We start from the raw sequence: 19,101 nt of genomic DNA, 5'->3' as shown, positions 1-19,101 counted from the left end.
TCTGTTTTTTTTCAAAGGATCCTACCAATGGTTACTACAATGTTCGTGGCCACGACGACCGTCATATTCGCGGCAGCGGATTTTCTGAATACGTGCCCAATTCTCGGCCGGTCTACACTCCATCGCAGCTGCCCTCCCCCAGCCCCGTGTACGGTCAGCACGGCACCCAACCCCGTGCCTATGACTTCTCCCACCGATACGCAACCACCACAGTGAGCAGAACCTCATACGAACAGCAGCAAGCTGCCCAGCAGCAGCCTGCCCAGCAGGGGGGAGTTTATCCCACTGACCCCCTCTACAGTGGCACTGCTTACCTACCTGCTACTTATGGCCACGCCTTCACCAGTTATGTTAAGCCTGCTTCCTATGAGAAGGTGGATGCGTACGACCAATCAGATCAGGCCAGCAAGGTCTCGAGCTCATCTCGCTTCTCTTACGCCTCGTCACAAGTGTCCTCCCAGCAGTCCGACTATGGCCGGCCCTCGCAACGTATGCAGACTCATGTCTGATAGGGCCAAAAAAAAAAAAAAAGAGTAAAGAAGCAGTGAGTAGATAACTATTTGTCACCACATGTGTGGGCGGACTAACATGAACTTTCTTTACTCGGACAGTCCTGCAAGGATTTGTTAGGACAGTATAAGAAGGGAGGCATGATTTCGGTTATGAATAACCAACCTGCGATGGACGGCAGCATCTACAATAATGTGAACTTGTAGAGCTAGAAAATTAAGCAGATTGTGATGTTCAAGTCAAGCATATGATGAACATTACAGTGCGATACCTCACTAGGTTGTCTCTACATGATGACCACCCAAACTTGTGGAGATGTTCTGCGAGTTCGTGGGCCAACCAGAAAATAAATCAAATGCATCCCTTAAATTTGGGTGGCCAAAACGACTGGGGTAGCTGTTTACCTGCATTCCAGAGTTTACTTTGTGTCAACACTAATTGTAAACATAACCTCGTAAATACTTTGAAAGAAGACAGTACGAGCTAACACGTACAGTATTTGAGGAGGGGGGGGTAAAAAGGTGTGAAGAACCTTTGTTGTCTGTCATTTTGATGTTTTCGTTGGCATGCGAAAGGAATTGTAAGCACATTTGTGTCTCTATCATCTACAAATGACTGAGCTATCCACAGAGACAGACATGAACTATTCTGCACAACAGGCTAGCTGCACTAACCAACAAGTGCTACAGGCACTCTATTGTAAGTGGAATACATCTGGACTGACCTGTGTTTCTGGAGCCTCTCGTGATAACCTTAACACGTTGGACACAAAGTGTTGTCTGCCAGTGGGGAGAGAAGAATGTGCATATTGCCTTCGTTTTAATGGAGGACTCTGTTGTACTGACACGGACGAGTTAAGGCAGTGAAAACCCAAAGATGGTAACAAATTGTATAGGTAATAAAAATAGGGGCTGATGTTGAAAACTGTTGATCTACCCCTGCATCGTTTCCTGCTGTACTTTCTGATTGTAAAATCAAGAGTAGGAACTTACCAGAACAATCAAAAGTGGTCTTTTTTTTTTTTTTGGAAAATGGTGGCAATCTTGAACTTGAAATAAACTTGAACGCAGAATCAACTTCGGCAGGCTTAGGTGGGGTAAGATGTGGAAGGCGGTCCTGACGGGGGACCACCCGCTCTCAAGTTTTACAACTCAACTCAATCAAATCGTCTCGCTATGTTTACAAGAAACAGTACTACCCTGAAACTGAGTATCTGTACAAATGGCTAAGTCCATACTTTCTCTCTGTTGCATGCAAATGATGTGTCTAGTGAAACTCTTCAGCGTTTATATTCATGTCCATTTCATGTTCGAGACATCGGTTACTGCACCTGACCCGGCCGCATTCCACTTCCTGGGCGTTTTTGGTGTGGACGCTTGTACTGCCATTTGTCTAAAAATATAAAGAAAGAAATGAAACGTTCCCAGGCAGCCTAATGAGAGAACAAATGTCACTTAAAGTGAGGAGGCAAACATCATCGCTTGTCTTTATTTTTCTATTTTGTATACGCCTTAAAGTACAGCGTGTAAGCTGCTCTACTGTAAAGTATCTTTATATACATATGTATCTATCTCAGTTTATTTTATTTGGTATTCACACATTTTCTTGTCTGAGTTGTTCATCATTCCTCTGAATGCAGTTACCATGCTTTGGAACACAACTAATTGCCATTTTGTTTGTTCATTCTTTTAATATTGTATTAAGAATTTTATTTGCTAAAAAAAAAAAAAAAGAGCTATTGTTGCTTGTACCTTTGTACACATATTTATATTTAAATAAAACCATTTCCGATAAAGAACACGGCTCGTGTGAATCCTCTGAGTTAATCAGCCTGGTGAGCTGCTTCATTGGGCATGGGGAACAGTGAAAAACAAAGCCTCCCATGTAGCAAAAATGATGAATACATAAATTAGCAGCACTGTCTATGTTGATTTTCCTATTCCCCCAGTGGTGTGCTGCTTTTAATGAAGACAGATGAGATAGTAGAACCCCCACTGTATGTGTATCCACCTCCTGAAGCCAACGCGCCTATCTCGAAGGGTAACAGGATAGAGCTGCGACAAAGGTAGGTATTATTTGACAATATGAGTTCGCCCTGTCACCTTTGTTCCCCAGGTAGGCCCGCTGCTCACGACAGGGAGGAGAAGAACACGCTCATTACAATTCTACTGTGAGAAGGGACAAAGTCTCACAAGGCCTGCATTCATTATGCACAACATAATACAAAACAAGGCCCCATCAAAGACAAATGATACAGGTAATGTAATTAGGTGCAGAGGAATCAGATAAAAGATGTTTATTATCATGACTCATATAAAAATAGATACAAACGCACACACACACAGAGAATAAAAGGTCCATAATCCAAGTCACAGTTTGTATACAATGCTTATGAAAATATCTTCTAAAATTTGTAGCCTCTCCCAACTTTCTACATACATATTTTGAAAAAATAATACACATTTACATATGTATATAACTCTGCCAATTGTTTATTCTAATATTTCCTCCCCTTCAATAAATAATCCTTGGAAAATTCTAGTTCTTATCCTGAGTGTAACAGTTGCGTTAGAATAAACCATCGGGTCAGATATGTTGCTTAAGGTGAAGTTGGGTCGTGATCAAACAGAGGAAGCTCTCACGGTGAAGAATGGCTTGCATTGCTCTTGCAACTAGTGAAAACCGCACTGATTTACACTCAGGCTGTGTGATTGAAGACCCCAGTCGCCCTGAGCTTAACTGCAGACATGTGCAAAAGCCAGCAAGACCTAAACACCACCCTCTGCCCTTCTCTTGAGTATGAGATTTTGCCTAATCATTCACCGGCAGGGCCCTCTATAAATAACAAATAAACTGATCTGGGTTGCTACAACTTTTTATGAATCACTCCAGTCTAACTCTTCAATGCTCATGCTAGTGTTTTTCCTATTTTCAGACTGCTGACTACAAACCGGTGTACTTTATTGCTGGCCATTTTCCAAAGCAAACTGTGGGCTTTTAGATTGATTACTGCATTTTCTACCTTCAAGGCAGTTTTTGGTTTTCATTCATTTTAGTAGGATATGAAAATTCCCCTACCTGGATTTTTGTTCTTGTGTTATTTGTTTTTATTGTAGCTATTGTTTTTTTGTTTTTAAAGAAACTTCTGTCATTACATAAAACCATAAATTTATAGCTACTTACCGCATGAGCTTACTGGCAATATTTACTGCCGCAAGAGGATGAAAGCATCTCACAAAAGAGGGGGAAAAAAAAAAAAAAAAAATCACATTAAAAACTTTAAAATACAACCACTTTCCAGAGTATGATAATGTACTCAGAAACACTCTGAATCCCTTAAAATAGTCACACTGGACAAAAAGAGTGAAAAAAATAATTCACAAACTATATATTTCATATTTCTCTGTGTATTTACCGCTTAAAGAGGTCAAGAATTGATGGGGGTAACTATGCTCATTGTGCTAAAGATCGTCTTTAAAAATTACATAAAATACCATGCCTGAAGTCAAGTAGCTGATGCGAGTAGCTTTGTTCTGATCAGAATAACATGTTCATTCTGATGGGTTTTTTTTAAAGCACTGATGACCTTGAGCAACAGGATGGGTTAACTCTGCAACCCAGCCTGTTCCCCACACAAACATCAAATATTTGTCTCCTGTTTAATCCATTCTCTGAGCTTGGTGACGCGCGTGTAGACGCCAGGCTTGTTCCGACGAGCGCAGCCCTCTCCCCAGCTCACAATGCCCGCCTGGAACCACTTCCCGCTCTCTTCGAAGCACACCAGGGGGCCTCCAGAGTCACCCTGGTGATCACGGTTGGAGTAGAATGGTTGTTAGACTGCGTTTGGATGCGATCTGCCCACATCAACAAATTGTTTTTTTTTCATGCTTTTAGGAAATGTGCACACAATCTCACCTGGCATGCGTCAACGCCTCCAGACAAGTATCCACTGCAGAGCATCCTGGAGGTGACTTGGCCTTCTGTGACCACGTCACACACGGAGTCGTTGATGATTTTCACTAATGCTTTCTGTAAAATCTGTGCAGCTTGACCTGCTAGAGTACGACAAAGGGATCAGTACTGTGTTACATGACCTCGCCTTCCAGTGCTGTCATAAAAAAGGTATAAACCAATGACTGTTTTCTACAGTCACTGGTTAACGGGGTAGATTAATGTTAGCTAATGAAGGTTTAAGAGGTGACACAGGAGAGCCGATGTCTGTGTTAATATATGTATAGGGAATAAAGTAGATTAGAGAAAGGGATACAGGAAGAAGTGCAAGAGGAGTATGTCGTGATTGGAGAGATTAGGAAACGGTATGGACAGTGAATGGAATGTAAAGAACAGAGTGGGTCACCAAAAAATAAATACATAAATGATTTTTTTTTTTAAATTAAATTTAAAATGACTACAGTTGTTCAGAGAATCACCATTACACTTATAATACCTCCTTCTCGGAGAGCGCCCCAGCCTGTGACCCAGCAGGACATGCCTGCTGGGAAAACATGGGAGGAATCGGGTAGGCAGATGGGTTGTATGGTATTGGCAAATTGCAGAGGTTCACTGAGCTCCAGCAGAGCAATGTCATAGTCAGATGTCATTTGATTGTAGAGCGGGTGGGGGATGATTCTCTTCAATTTGCGGGACTGCACGTTGTCATGGCTGTATTGGTTCTGCATGCCACTGTAGGACAGCCAGCGGGATGGATTGTTGTTCCTGCGGTAGTACAGTATCATGGAGGAAAGTTTGACATTTTTATATATTTAGGTATAAAATAGGGAAGAAATATGAGTAAGCATGGCATAATCTAACGTAATCCATTACAACAGCCCTGCAACAACATTTAAGACTTTAATCACTGCTGTTGGTTCCGTCAGCTCAACCAAAATATATTAAAAAACAAAAAAGTTTTGAACTGAAAGCAAAAAACATCTCACATTTTTTGGTGTCACACAAAAATGACCAGACCTGTCTTACACGCTAAACAAAAACTTTTTATTTAAAACTTCACAAATGCAGCTCCTGCTACACTCATGCTTAGTTTTGCATTTAACTTTTAGATTGGATTTAGAAATTATTCAAAAAATAAAATGTGTAGAACTGTTAGGAATACTAAATGCTTTGTATGGCAAATATGTGAAAATAAACCCATCTCAAGCTCAGTCATAATTCAATTGTCTCAGTCTGAACAGTATGCTTAGTGCACCACCTATAGGGCACTCTGATGAAAACATTCCCAGGATACCACCACCAAGATTCCTTCTGCAATTTTTTGCCGAACTCTGGTTTTTTTTTTTTCTGCACACTTTGTATGTTACACAGAGAGAACTACAGTTGTGTATGAGTGCTACGGATCTGTGACTTACTCTGAGTTGCTGGTGACAAAACAGTGAGCGGCCGAAAGAAGCCACGTGTTAGAGATGATTGAGGCACCACAAGTCGGCCCGTAGGTTGAGAAGTGAAGGCTAACCTGCCAAGGCCACTCCCCTAGCTCAGCATTCTGCCCTCCTACGATGCGATTCAGCTTGTAAGGCCTGGTGCCACAATCTGTAATTTGACAGAAAATATAACAGAGGCAGAGAGGAAGCAAGAGAGAAAAATCAGAAACTGAGATTAAGTTAAAGCCATCATGATGCCAAACCTGGCTTCAAATGTAATAATGACTCTTTTTGGAATCTTAATAAAGGCATACATGCGTATTAGCCGATCCAAAAAACAAAACAAAAAAGAAAAGAAATTAAATTAAATTAATAAATACAGACAAAGCCTGAGGCTGAAATGTAGGTAAAAAAAACCCCAAAAAAGTTCAGAGATAACAAGAGCTGCTTTCAAAGAATGAAATAAAAGCAGTCGAGGCCTGGGGCTCTTTTCTAACAGACAGCCAACATGCAGCTCAGCCCAGCCTCTCCAATCTAACCTGAATGGCAGTGAAGAGATTAGGACCACTTGCAGCAATTTTTAAAAACCCAAATCTCGCAAGGGGTGAAGCAATTAAAGCACGTCTTACCACAAATGGTCTCATCCGAGTTATCAGAGCAGTCCTGGACGCGGTCACATTCGGCATTCACCTTGTTGATACAAACTCCGCTCTTACACTTGAAGCTATAGTCAGTGCATATACTCGTATCTGTAGTGGGGTGGAGACACGTCCCAAAATCAAAAACACGCTTTAACCAGTAAAACAGTATGCAATCAGAGAGGCTTCAAAGTGACGCTTGAATACACAATGCAGAGTGATTGAGGAGCTGATTGCATTGATTGGACATATTGATTGGGGTTCAGGTCTAATATCCCTCTTTATTCACAGAAGTGAGAATCAAAAGGAAACGCAAGGGTGCCCCCTGTGTGTGTCTGAGTGAGCGAAAGGGAAGCTGATAAAGAGCGAAGTACAGAGTAGGAGGGAATGAAACAAAAAGAAACACAAAGCTAACATAAAATGTTTCGGGTTAAGAATCAGGTCTTCAGAGAAACGTCTTTGTTAAACTGCTATAACTGCTGAGCTGTGGATGAAGGTTCATTATTTAATGGTTTGTGTAAGATGCTTAAAAACAAACAACCCAAATAAATCATTAATGTTGGCGGGATTTTTAAGGGAAGAGAATAACAGAAGACACTCACCAGTTTTACAACCAACCTCATCGCTCCCATCTTTGCAGTCTTGCTTATCATCACACTGAACACTCTGTGGCAGACAAACCCCGTTCCCACACTGGAACTCATTTTGGGCACAACCTTGAGGCAATAGAACACAAGGTGAAGAAATTGCAATAAAATTTTAAAATAAATAAATAAATAAAAACTTGAACAAAAGACAATCCAATGAGTTCTAGAAGGACATTAGTGGTGCAGCCACAGGAGCCATTAAAATCTGCCTCCAGAGTTCTTGCATGCATTGTATATGATTAAGCATCTGACAGGACGCTGAGCAGACTGGGCAAGGCTTCAAACAAACTCTATTCTAGATAGAATAATGAGCGTACACAGCCAAGTCGTCACTGGCCGTAGTAGTAGGGGTGATGGACTTTTAATGTTAACACAATTAGCACAGCAAATAGGCTAAATAGGGTTTTTGCATTTCCTGAAGAGTCCTCTAAGAGGTGGGAATACTTACCGCATATTTTCTCATCACTTCCATCCCCACAGTCGTTGACATGATCACACACCCAGAGTTTCGGTTTACACATGCCATTACTGCAAGCGAACTGGTCCTTATCGCAATCTGAAACAACAGAAATTTCAACAATTCATCTTAAGAAGATGTATATATGAATGATTGGGAAATTCACAAATAAGGATGCCAAAAAGTAGTTCTGAGGAATAAAGGTAGGAAAAGCGGGGCAGGGATAAAGGCGAACTTACTGCACTGCCTCTCATCGCTCATGTCACCACAGTCGTTCCAGCCATCACACTTCAATTTCTGGTCGATGCACAGGCCATTGGTGCAGGCAAACCGGTCAGGGCAAGCTTATCCCATAACACATAGAAAACATGGGTGGGTGGGGGTATAGTGACAAATTGAGCAAAACAGAGTTATGCATTTTCACAAGACGAGTCATGCTGCCAATGCTTGCCCCTGTTGATCAGAGCAATTATAAATTCATTTTAGTCAAACTTGGAGACAACAAAGAGTGGAGAGTATTGAAAGTGACGTGCTCCTGACTGACAGTGACAAATAAAAGGGAGTCAGTAAATAAGCTCTTCAGTGATTAGACTCGCTCTTGAGTTTCCCTGCCACAGATGAGAAAGCATCAACAATGAACAGCTCCGTTTGACTACCAGTCAGTTACCATCTAACAACATGGTTACTGTGCAGTCTCACAGCCGTCACCGTCACATTGTGACAGACATTTCACTCATAACACAACATGTTGTGTAAATTTAGTTGAGAGACAAGGCTTACGGTTTGAAGGATCATAGGAACTGTACTCTGCACTGAAGCCTTTGTCAGTGTGAGACCTATCAGAGTGGAAATTAACCACTAGAACGTTGGTGTCAGAGGTCAAAGACAGCGATGCGACTTCTCCACAATACCTGGAACACAAAAGCAAAATTCAGTTTAAGTTTTGGATAGGGTTATGGCAGCTTTGGTGAAAAAGTAATTGCTCAGATTCTGAAGAGGCAGCACAAGACAGAAAAGTTGTAAACAAACCAGTTTACTGTAAATAAACAAGGAAAATACACAAGGCAGTCAAAGCAGACCAGGAAGTAAGGAAACAGCTTTGTTAACAGATATATACATATGCGTAGATATAGTACATATATCAGCCAACATTAGTATTAACCTGACTGGTATTGGCCTATTAGCAAATAAAATTACTTCTCCACAACCATCACTGTTACTCACTGATCACAAAATCTCATAGGTTTGAAATTATAGGAACAAAACAGCACATGGACAAATTCACCTTCTATATGCCATGAAGGAATCCCAGAAAGGCTTTTTTGAGAAAAACATATTTAGCTGATATTTTTAGATGAAAATACTGCCAATAATTACAACTCCTGCAACTAAAAATGAAAAATACCACATTTCATATGGGACGTAAAACCAACTGTTGTGGATGAAAGTCGCATGCTGGATCCCATCCTCCAATACAACCTCATCTTTATTAGGTTCTTATCTCTCCTCACGTGATAAAGCTATAAAAACCACATGATTCTAACTGGTCAGAGGTAATTATGCTATTGGTGCATCATGATGTCACAGGTTGACAGGATACACACCAAATGTGAACCTGTTAATACCACATTTTAGTTTTCACATTCTAATATTTCGCTGTGGCCTTGGCACAATGAGGAAAAGAAAGAAACAAAAAGGTATCAGAATCAACTTTGTGTTATTTTGGACATCAATATGAGGAACTGAATATCTTACTTGTTTCCCATAATTTCCACATAGTCTTTGTGACATAAACGCGTGTCCACCCCAGGCTCTTTCATGCGAAACATGGTGAACCTCAGCCGTACTTTGCTCCCAGGAGCGACCTGTAATACAAAAGAATAGCTGATTGTCTTTTTTTTTTCCTCCCTTCACACACAGAACTAAGATACACACCAAGCCACAGCTATCATGGAACTGAGCGCGCGCACACGCACACACTACATGCACACCAACAAACTCAACCGAACACACAAAACACTGCAGCCCAGCTAGAACTGCAGTAGAAACAGCAGTCTGACAGATGAAGATAGAAGAGGTACTGAGCAGTAGTGCTGCCTCAGCATCTCTCTCATGGCAGGCTAAGCATGGTGAAGGAGGAGGAGGAGCAGGGGGTGTGTGGGGGTAAAGGTTCAAGCAGAGGAGGGGCTGGGGAAAGGCAGAGTGGTACATACCGTGATGGTCCACTTGCAGTCTTTAGCAGGAGGATAAAAGCTTGGGTAAAGTGGGGAAGTGAAGTTTCCCTGTTTTTGAGAAAGGCTGCCACCACACGTAACTGAAATGAACATGTCATACATTTAGATTCTTACAGAACATACTAGAGTTTGTCATGGATTTACATGTAAAGGTAACATCTTGGCACATCTAGATGCATGTCTGCTTTTTTACCATCAGCCTTGGGGATCACACTGTACGCGGCTTGGAAGCCAGGCTTCTGAGCATGAGTCTCAGCTATAAAGTTAATCAGCATGATGTTGTTAGATGACACAACTTCCAGAGGGTTAGAAGGAGGCCTCTGACCACACTTCCTGTGAACCAAGGAGAAGCGGTAAAGCAGCAAAGTAAACAAAATTGATTATGAGTATGGAATCCAAAAAACAGTCTGAAAACAGGAAAGACAACCATGAAGCCAAGTCATGTGTCTGATGCATTTACTGACTGGAGATTACGTGCTCCAACTAAGAGAGGGCAAACGTAACTGTATGCATTTTTAGCCAGAAGCACTAAAACACCGATACAGCAAACAGATTTAAAATGCTTCATAGAAAAAATAATAATAATAATTTGAGAAGAAATCAATAGATAAGCAGAGGGAAGTGGAGAAAGAGAAAATGAAGCAGAGAGATGGACAGAAATTGCTTAGGCCGACTTTCAAAGTCAAACAATGGGAACATTAGCAAAAAAGTTTTAGCGTGGCTCTGCTGGCAGCAGAGCCACGGAGGTGTGAATGACGCTGCAAGAGCAGCAATACATCTACCCTCAGTAGAATAATGTCATTACAGAGTATTATATTATGGCTCTCATAAACCTCATGTCACCTTGGATAAAGCTGATCACTCAATAGTATTATAAAAATTGTATGCATCACTTGGTAACACGCATTTGTTTGGCAGTGGTTTCTGGGTTTGAAATTGCCTGCAGCTACAACTGATGTTGCATTCAGGAGCTTGTAGTTTCAGAATCATATCCATCCCACTGATCACAAAGTGCAATTACAGACAGTGCTGTAGCAGGATTCAGGGTGGCACCTTTCACACGTTTGAAAGGAGAGGTCCCTTTTGAGCCAACTCAATCTCACCAAGGTCTCAGAAGTTGACAATAAACGGGACATATAGCACTAAAGGCTTTCAGAGCCCCCAAAAAATGTAATCAAAAATCCAGTGAAAGGATTGGAGTGGAACATGTTCCACCTACATCAAGAAAATATTTGTTCAGATATCCTTTTGCAACCTTTAAGTCAAACATAAAGTAACCAGTTCTCTTCTGTGAATCTCTTTGATCATCGGGACTAAAAAGACAAATGTTGGTAGAAATCCTCCTACCAAGGTTTACAGCAATACTACAGTTTACCTGATGTACTGTAGAAACAAAAGCTCAATTAACTGGTTTACTTTTTGTCACCTTATCTGTATTAGTCATGACATAATGTGGTCCTGAAGATACACAGCATAGTGGGAACTACTACAAACGCAGTTTTTGGTAGTTTAGCAGGCAAATACACAGGTGTGTCTGTGGAAAAATGCACAGCAGACCTCTATGAAAAGTGCACAATTGACCACCTTTTATACTAATGGGCTGAAAAGCCAACATGTTGATAGGTGTTATGGCTTATTTGATATCATACTCGATATTTGATCACATTTTTTGTATTTTTTTAAATAATGGAATTTCTTTCACAGGGAATACGGCAGTAACAACAAAAAGACATTTAGCTAGTAAATGGCATAGTGGTATTATCCTTTAATTTCCTTTAATAAAGAATCATTATTCATACTCCTACCACAAACCTTCTGGATATTTACACCACTACTTACTTTGTAATGGCCTGAGAATCGTCTGGACTCAAAGAGTCATAGATGTAGACAAAGTCGTCTGAGCAGTCATCCTCAATGTAGAAATAAAGGAAATTTACAACTATAACGTTTTCCTCCGAGGCTCGGATTTGCCACTGACACCGTGACTTGGGGGGGTAGCCCGTGGGGTACCCTGGAGATGAAAAATTCTGGGGATTTGTGTCAGCTTCCAGACGGTAGAAACAATCATCTGTGAATGAGAACACTGGTTAAATCAGAGTGTGCAGGGACATGTGGCACTAGGAAACAGCCAAAAGAAAACATAATCATCATCATCATGGCCTGTAGTGACTTTGTAAAAAATATTTACACAAATATTGTAAATAAATGAATAGACTTTTACGTTAGAACCCATCAGACGGAGTCAAAGAAAAGTGTCTCACTCTTGCCTGATACTCAGTTCTCAATCTCTGACTATAGCAGCAGCACATGTACAGTACAGGATAGACCAGTCATTCGTTACAGACTGGCAGGAGTGTGAGCATCAAGCCAGCTGGAAAATTACAACTGCGAGTGATTGAAATGGGACATGCAGTACTCACTGGCTCTTGGGTCCCTGGCCATACGAGAATCCGTGACTAGAGACAGAGAGAGGGGGTGGGTGACAGAGAAACAGAAGGAAAGGTAAGAATGGGTCACTAAAGTTGGGAGGCTGATAGAATTTGATGCATGAGCCTAAAATATTTGGGTTGCACATTTTCTGTTCCATTTCCCTGCGGTTAAGGGAACCGGTGATGGTGTGTAGCTCTTTCTGCTCCATCTCACCTTGCCCTACAGCAGCAACTCATACATCTCTGTCTAACTATCTGGGACAGCAACATCAAATCATACCCACAGAAATCATTTTAAAAGGAGGACCGAAACCACTGAGTCACAGGGCCAACACTTGGCTGGTGGCCAGGATGTGGACAAATGCAATGTGAATGCTGAGAAGACAGAAGGAAGAAAAATGGCTGTCTCGAGTGAGGCCAGGCCCCAGCTAATATCATTAGAGGATCCAAACAGCATAAAATGTGCAATCTCAGATGCAGCACAAGCTGAGAGGTCTGGCTTATCAGTTATCATCTTATCAGCACAACTCAAAGCAAGCCCCTGTAATATAAATACAAAGCACACAGAATACCAATTTGGAAAGCATACAACAATAACGCTATTCTGATCTGTATTCACAAAGCTTTATCTTTCTTGATTTTTAAAAATCAAATACTAAAACCAACTAGGGCAATACGTCTTGTGACCCCCCCCACCAGACCCTGGTGTTACATACGTGAGGCAGTGACTTGACTGATCTTGACATCAGGGGCACTTGCCGAGCGGCTTTGCCTAATGCCACTCTCCAGTGCATCCAAGATCCGCTCCTCTGAAACGTCCGGTATCATCTCCAGGTCGCTGTGTGGAATGTTGAACTGAGACCAGTAGTAGGCTTTCACGCCCTCGCTGGTGTAAGCAGACAAATGGAAATGGAATCAAAGAAACAGACTTGAGCATTCAAGAGGTCACAAAAACCTACACAGCTAAATACCAAAAGCTAAAATAGCTAATATTATTAGTTACTGCTACTAGCCACTGATTCATATATTACTACTGTGGAATACTACAAGCATAGCTCCAGGCGGTATTAACCAATTAGACCACATTGAATCCTGTAATGCTAGCAAAAACAAAAACCTCTGTGCAAAACAATCATTTTCTTCCTTCAAGATTTAGTGCATCTTCTTTTCTTTTTTGGACATCAAACCTAAACAAGCACTGTAGCGGACTGTTCACTACTAAAAAAATAAATAAATAGAAGAACTCAGGATCACAACAGTACCTGAATGCAGTGACTACAGATTTGGTGTAGTATTTTTCAAGGATTGGATCTCTCTTTAAATAGTTCCCCAGCTGTGGAGAGACAATGTATTCCACTTAATATTCATAAGATCTCTGCATGTGTTCATACTCAACATATAAATAGCATAGTAGTTAGTATAATAGTTAGTAATAAGAGCTCAAACAAAAGCTTAATTTGCCTTCTTTTTATAAATTATATGTGACTGAAAGCAGCACAAAGACAGACCAGAAATATTTTGGTCTTTCTGAAAACTACATAGTCATTTTTTTAAAAACGAATCAGAAGGTTTTTGGTTCAATCCCTGGCTGCGCCCAGTCTGTGTGCCAAATAACCTAGGGTGAGATACTTTTCCCAAGTTTCTCTCCGATCCACCCATCGGCGTATGAATGTATGCGATGTTAGACAGAAAGCACTTACTCAGGAAAAAGCATAGAAAAAAGTGCTTGTATGAATTGGTGTGAATGGCTGAATGAGGCAAGTTGTATAAAGCGCTTTGAGTGCTCAGGTAGAGTAGAAAAGTGCTATATAAGTATAGGTCCATTTACCGTTTTGAATCAGATACTGAAAAAAAAACATGCTAGAAAGTTAGGCTGAAAAAATGTCTAGTGGAGGATTTCACATCTATTAGAGCTTAATCATTATTTATTTATCTATTTTAACAGCAGACTGGAGTCTTTTAGAAGCAAGAATGGGGAGAAAAATTAGTTCAACAAAACCAAAAACCAGACTTGATTAAGTAGCGAAAATGACTTGGGTCAGAAAAACGCTGCATTCTCCAAGTCAGAGCTCATTTAAGATGGACTGAAGGGAAGTGGGATTGCACAGACAAATCAAAATTGGGGAATTTTTCTTGAGGTACCTGTACACAACATCATGTAATATTTTTCAGTAGACTGAAACTAAAACAAAGGGAGGCTCTGAACAGCTGGAATCCAATATCAAGCAAGAATTAGCAAACACTTGCTTTCTAAACTACAGCATCCTCAGGACACTCGGTGTGCTGGTAAAAAGAGAGATGATGCAATACAGTGGTAAATGTGATTGGGTATCTTTAAAAAACAAAAACAAAACATGTTGCTTGCATCAAATTCAAAATGTGTGTAGATTTTCTTAAATATTCTTACTTACAGCATGCAATGCTGTCTTTGTTCTTGTTTTTAGATTAAATATAAGGGTTCAGTGATATGGAAATGAGTGCATTATATATTGTCTAGATTTTACTCGGCATCCTTTCCAACTTTTTTTGGAAGCAGGGGTGCGCATCGCAAAGCTTTCATCCAATTGTCTAGTCATCTAATATTCTTGTCCAGCACTTCCACTCTAATTCTCATCTAACACCCTCACTTATGTAGCTTTCAGTGAGCAAGTGTGCGCTTGATGGGTTTGAGGGAGGGCTTTTTGTTATCAACATTCTCCTAAGTGGTGCTACAAACATCTCCACTGCCTCCAATAATAGGAGATGCTGTTGAGGGAATTACTCAGGGAATGCACGGAGTTTTATTCCACCCACACAAATGTGCCCTTTAGCGCTTTCTGTGCACTGGGATGGACATATTTAAAAAAGCATTTCCTCAATGGCAAACAACATTCAGTGCTAATCCTTAACAAGAGCACTCAAAACTCTGCTCTAAATAGTTAACAATAACAATGCACATGACAGAAAGGGAACAAAACAGGGTGTCAGACTTACAACTGTCTCCAATTTTTCTGCCAGAGCCTGGAATTCTGGGCTGTTGGTGTCCTCCAGGTTTTGGTCATAAGGTTGATTAACCAGCGTCATACGCCCGCTAAAAACCGGTACTGATTGACGGAGCTGCTTACTGAGGGCGGCATCTGAATCAGCATCTTTAACTTGGAAGAGAAGCAGATGAGAGTTAAGTGTTTGATCAACAAAATGGGATGAGATGGTTGCTTCTGATGAAAGGGGAAAGTTTTCAACAGGCCTTCAAGCACAAGCTGAGACTGTACAGTGCAATCTTATGCTGTGACGACAGTTTGCTTCTCAGGGCAATTAAAACAGTCAGTTAAATCAAGACTGTGTTTATCAAGACTTCAGAAGCCTTTTTATCAGGCTCCGTATGTGTAAATGACAAGAAAGCTGCGCCATGGTCTCTGTGACATTTTTCTCCTTTGCGTTATTAAAAAGAACGTCAGAGCTGTCAAACAGGCTAACACTAATGGGAAATTACAAAACCCAAACAAGCCACTCTTGCACTCACATTCAAAGAGCTGTGCTTTCACAGCAAGTGTAAATGATCTACTTCTCTGTTTATCATGCTCTAAAAGGTTTGGCAGTAAGCAATGTTAACAACGCAACTATCCATTTACATTCTGTCAAAGACAACTCTGATTTTCGGACAGATCGTCTGCACACAATGTCCAGCAATTGTCTTCATCTTGAATTTATCAAGCATTTCAAAGCACGCACGCCAAGCACCCACCCTGGACAGCATATTCAAAGAAAGCTTTTAATACTCACAGACAAAAAACCAAATGAGGAAAGCTGCGACGGCTGAAAGGATGAGAAGTGCCACAACAACACCAATCACGATGCCAGTCTTGCTCTTTGGTGGTGCCTTCTCTTTTTGGGTTAAAAAGTCGATCCGCTCATGTTTGCTGTGACCCTGATGCAGAAAGAGAACAAAAAACACAGTGAGCAAACAGAAAGGAAGCCACATTGTCAGTGCAGACAACATTTACACCGCGAGCTACAGAGAAATATTTAGTTTTTCCTAAACCTTCCTAAATAGTGACCAAAATTCGGTAAGAAGTGGGTCTTTAAAACAGACAGTAGAGAAGATGGGCATAGCCTCTGGGTCTGAAAAATGAAGCCAATGTATCCTAATGGCCAGCTAGTTCTCTCTGGTCAGCAGTATAGAAATCTATTAGAGAATTAGTGTACTGCTCATTTGATTGATACTTTAATAAAGGTTTTCCTAATTAGCTTATGGTCTTTATTGTTAGTTAGTTTCATAAAAACTACTTGTTGACATTATAAATAATGGTGCCATTTAGAGGATGATGTCATTTAGGGTGTGGCACTGTGTGTAGTGCCTATAGTGTTTAATGGTAGATTTTTGTCTGCACAAGTCAAATCTCAGTATGTAATGTACAGACTACCATGATCAATACATGTTTTTGACTTTTGCGTGGAGTGGTATTGTGGTGGGGCATGGCCTGCAGTGCCGTGCAGGGAAGGCAGACGCACCTGCACGGAACTGGGTCCTGCAGTATTGTTGTTGTCGTCCGTGTGTGCGGCTGGCAGCGAGAGAGAGCTGCAGCCAACTGTGTGTATACAGCAAATAAACGATGCTGCAAAGCATGAAGGTGCACCCAGGTCTGCTGTGGGTTTGTTATGGGTATAAATTATTTTTGCCTCTCGCTATTATCTTCTCCATCTATGGTTCAAACCTACCATTTCTATGAAATTTTGAAATGTAGATTCAAAGTGATTTTTATACTTTTAATTACAGAAACAACTTTGCAAACTCATTAATCCCACAACAGAAGTGAAAAGCACATCTGTGAGTTCTTCAAGCTTTACTTTTTAAACTTCATATGTTTCATTGGCTGTCATGAAGAAATGAGCTCCCTGTATACAAGGTAGAAAAAACTGTTTTATTCCAAGTAATATGTTGCTGCAATGCAGCAGTTACATGTGTTGTGAAACACTTTGGACTACTTTCCAGGAGTGACAAATTCAGACAGGTGACTTGTTTTTACACAAGACTGACAAAACCAGTTTAGTAACTGTGCCTTTTTTATTCACGCAGCAGCACACACGCTTACATTCAGAAATTCAGCATGATAACCAAGATAAAGAAATCATAATATGGACATGTGCTTCAGGGTGTGTGTGTGCGCCGATACTGTATGAAAGTCTGTTACCAATCTCGCTCAAGTGGGTGGACAGAGAGAAAGGTTTTAGGCCTGTTAGTAATCAACACACAATGAATTCAGTGCCAGTAGCCCCTGAGTGAAGAAGCCAGAGTGCCATTAGGGATGGAGAATCACTTTGGTATTAAATCAATTTGTCAGATGTGCTGCCCCTTAAGATGGGGGCTCAATTACATGAGTCTAGATGATAACTCATGGCAATTAAGGCCTATTCTTGCCCAGCTAGGGCTTCCACACATGCTTTCTAATTGGAATCTGGAACAGCAATCATGGGCTAAAATGAGGGGAATCATTAGATATGGGGTCAGCAAGTGCTCCAGGGTCTCTCCTTATTAGTCACCCTGATCATAGCCCAATATAACTATTACATACTTTTCACCATATTCTATTCTTCGCTAGAAGAAGGAAATACTCTCTCATTCTGAATATGCAGCATTTTTTTTTTTAAATACCAACTCAGTGAGCTATGCCACCCTAAATGACTGTAGGCCATCAGTCAACACTGAACTATGAAGATGTTGGCAGAAACTAATGTAGCCTAGTTGATGTGCAGGTTTACAGCGTATACCTGCTAAGAAAGCTCTGGCATTTAAATATGCCTACTTAAAAATGCACAAGCATACTTAACAACACAGCGTTGCAATAGAACTTCAACCTTCAAAGACACAAGCACTGAAGCTTCTGTGTGAGGATACCACACAAGAGTGAGAGCGCAACCGTTACAGGGCTCGTTATTGTTGGCATCTGGTGGTAACCAACTACGGCAACACCTCAAGGCTGTGGATATAAACAGAAAAGAAAAAAAACAAAACAAAAAAACAAAATAGGACAGATGCAAGTGTAGAAGTATTGAAGGAAGTTACCTGTTTCCACAGCAACAGGAGATGACTCATAGTAACGAAATGGATCTTTAGCTAGCTAGCTTAGCTCAATGGTTCTCAAATGTTGCCATCTGGAACATGTAGCAGGGCTTTAGAGACACGTACTTCCAGTTTTACAAACGGTTTTTAATCCAGCAGCCATAACTAAAGTCAATTCTCAGTTTTCCAGCATCATTCCAGCTGCTCCAAGGCACAGTAAGAGCCCCTCTACAATGTTTTATTTTTCATTTTTAAGGCATTTAAGTGGGTTTTTGTGGCATGTATGGTTTTAAAGTACTTTAAACTCTTGCACAATTTTAACCTCTCAAGCACATTGAAATCTTTATACATTGGCTTTTTTATATCATTACATAGAAGTTTTTATTTATTGGACAAACTCCATTACACTACTGGCTTCAAACTTAAAAAGCTGTTAATGGTTAACAAGAAAACAACTTTCTTTTATTAAAAAGAGACAACAAATTTCATTGTATGTGCTATATGCAATGGCAATAAAGGTAGAGAAGGAAGAGAAGAGAGAGATTTAGGGGGAGATTTGAGTGGTATGCACCAATTGCCCCATCTTTACAACCAAAGAAGGAGGAGCACAAAACACACACACACACACACACACACACACACACACACACACACACACACACACACACATTACCACACACACACACACACAAAAACACTACAGTATGAATAAGAAGAAGAAGAGGGGTTATCAGACAGATGCATCATCTTGTCGCAGTTCAAAAGAAG

General features: G+C 40.7%; 2 protein-coding genes across 5 annotated transcripts in view; one reads left to right on the top strand and one right to left on the bottom strand.

Moving 5' to 3' along the window:
- The window catches only part of kirrel3l (kirre like nephrin family adhesion molecule 3, like), a 35,266-nt gene extending 31,479 nt beyond the window's left edge, over positions 1 to 3,787 (top strand). For all 3 annotated transcript variants that reach the window (XM_042223766.1, XM_014340363.2, XM_005943133.3), the window contains exon 15: positions 18 to 3,787. In XM_042223766.1, the coding sequence (XP_042079700.1) occupies positions 18 to 509 (492 nt within the window). In that variant the 3' untranslated portion in view covers positions 510 to 3,787. The remainder of the gene's footprint in view (positions 1 to 17) is intronic.
- The window catches only part of zmp:0000001114 (suppressor of tumorigenicity 14 protein), a 20,894-nt gene continuing 4,564 nt past the window's right edge, over positions 2,772 to 19,101 (bottom strand). Inside the window, exons 2-19 of one of the 2 annotated variants that reach the window (XM_005943132.3) lie at positions 16,056 to 16,200; positions 15,267 to 15,427; positions 13,556 to 13,626; positions 13,010 to 13,179; positions 12,285 to 12,320; positions 11,704 to 11,932; positions 10,058 to 10,197; positions 9,844 to 9,944; positions 9,386 to 9,495; positions 8,411 to 8,541; positions 7,870 to 7,974; positions 7,622 to 7,729; positions 7,129 to 7,242; positions 6,518 to 6,637; positions 5,877 to 6,057; positions 4,958 to 5,226; positions 4,426 to 4,565; positions 2,772 to 4,312 (exon numbers count right to left, since the gene is read on the bottom strand). In XM_005943132.3, coding sequence (XP_005943194.1) covers positions 4,151 to 4,312; positions 4,426 to 4,565; positions 4,958 to 5,226; positions 5,877 to 6,057; positions 6,518 to 6,637; positions 7,129 to 7,242; positions 7,622 to 7,729; positions 7,870 to 7,974; positions 8,411 to 8,541; positions 9,386 to 9,495; positions 9,844 to 9,944; positions 10,058 to 10,197; positions 11,704 to 11,932; positions 12,285 to 12,320; positions 13,010 to 13,179; positions 13,556 to 13,626; positions 15,267 to 15,427; positions 16,056 to 16,200 — 2,493 coding nt within the window. In that variant the 3' untranslated portion in view covers positions 2,772 to 4,150. The remainder of the gene's footprint in view (positions 4,313 to 4,425; positions 4,566 to 4,957; positions 5,227 to 5,876; positions 6,058 to 6,517; positions 6,638 to 7,128; positions 7,243 to 7,621; positions 7,730 to 7,869; positions 7,975 to 8,410; positions 8,542 to 9,385; positions 9,496 to 9,843; positions 9,945 to 10,057; positions 10,198 to 11,703; positions 11,933 to 12,284; positions 12,321 to 13,009; positions 13,180 to 13,555; positions 13,627 to 15,266; positions 15,428 to 16,055; positions 16,201 to 19,101) is intronic. The other variant, XM_014340362.2, reaches the window with a different exon arrangement.

The sequence above is a fragment of the Haplochromis burtoni genome, unplaced genomic scaffold (genome assembly GCF_018398535.1).
Source record: "Haplochromis burtoni strain Fernald_Lab_line unplaced genomic scaffold, NCSU_Asbu1 Contig_120, whole genome shotgun sequence".
Classification (NCBI taxonomy): domain Eukaryota; kingdom Metazoa; phylum Chordata; class Actinopteri; order Cichliformes; family Cichlidae; genus Haplochromis; species Haplochromis burtoni.
This window is presented reverse-complemented; position numbering and strand designations above follow the sequence as displayed.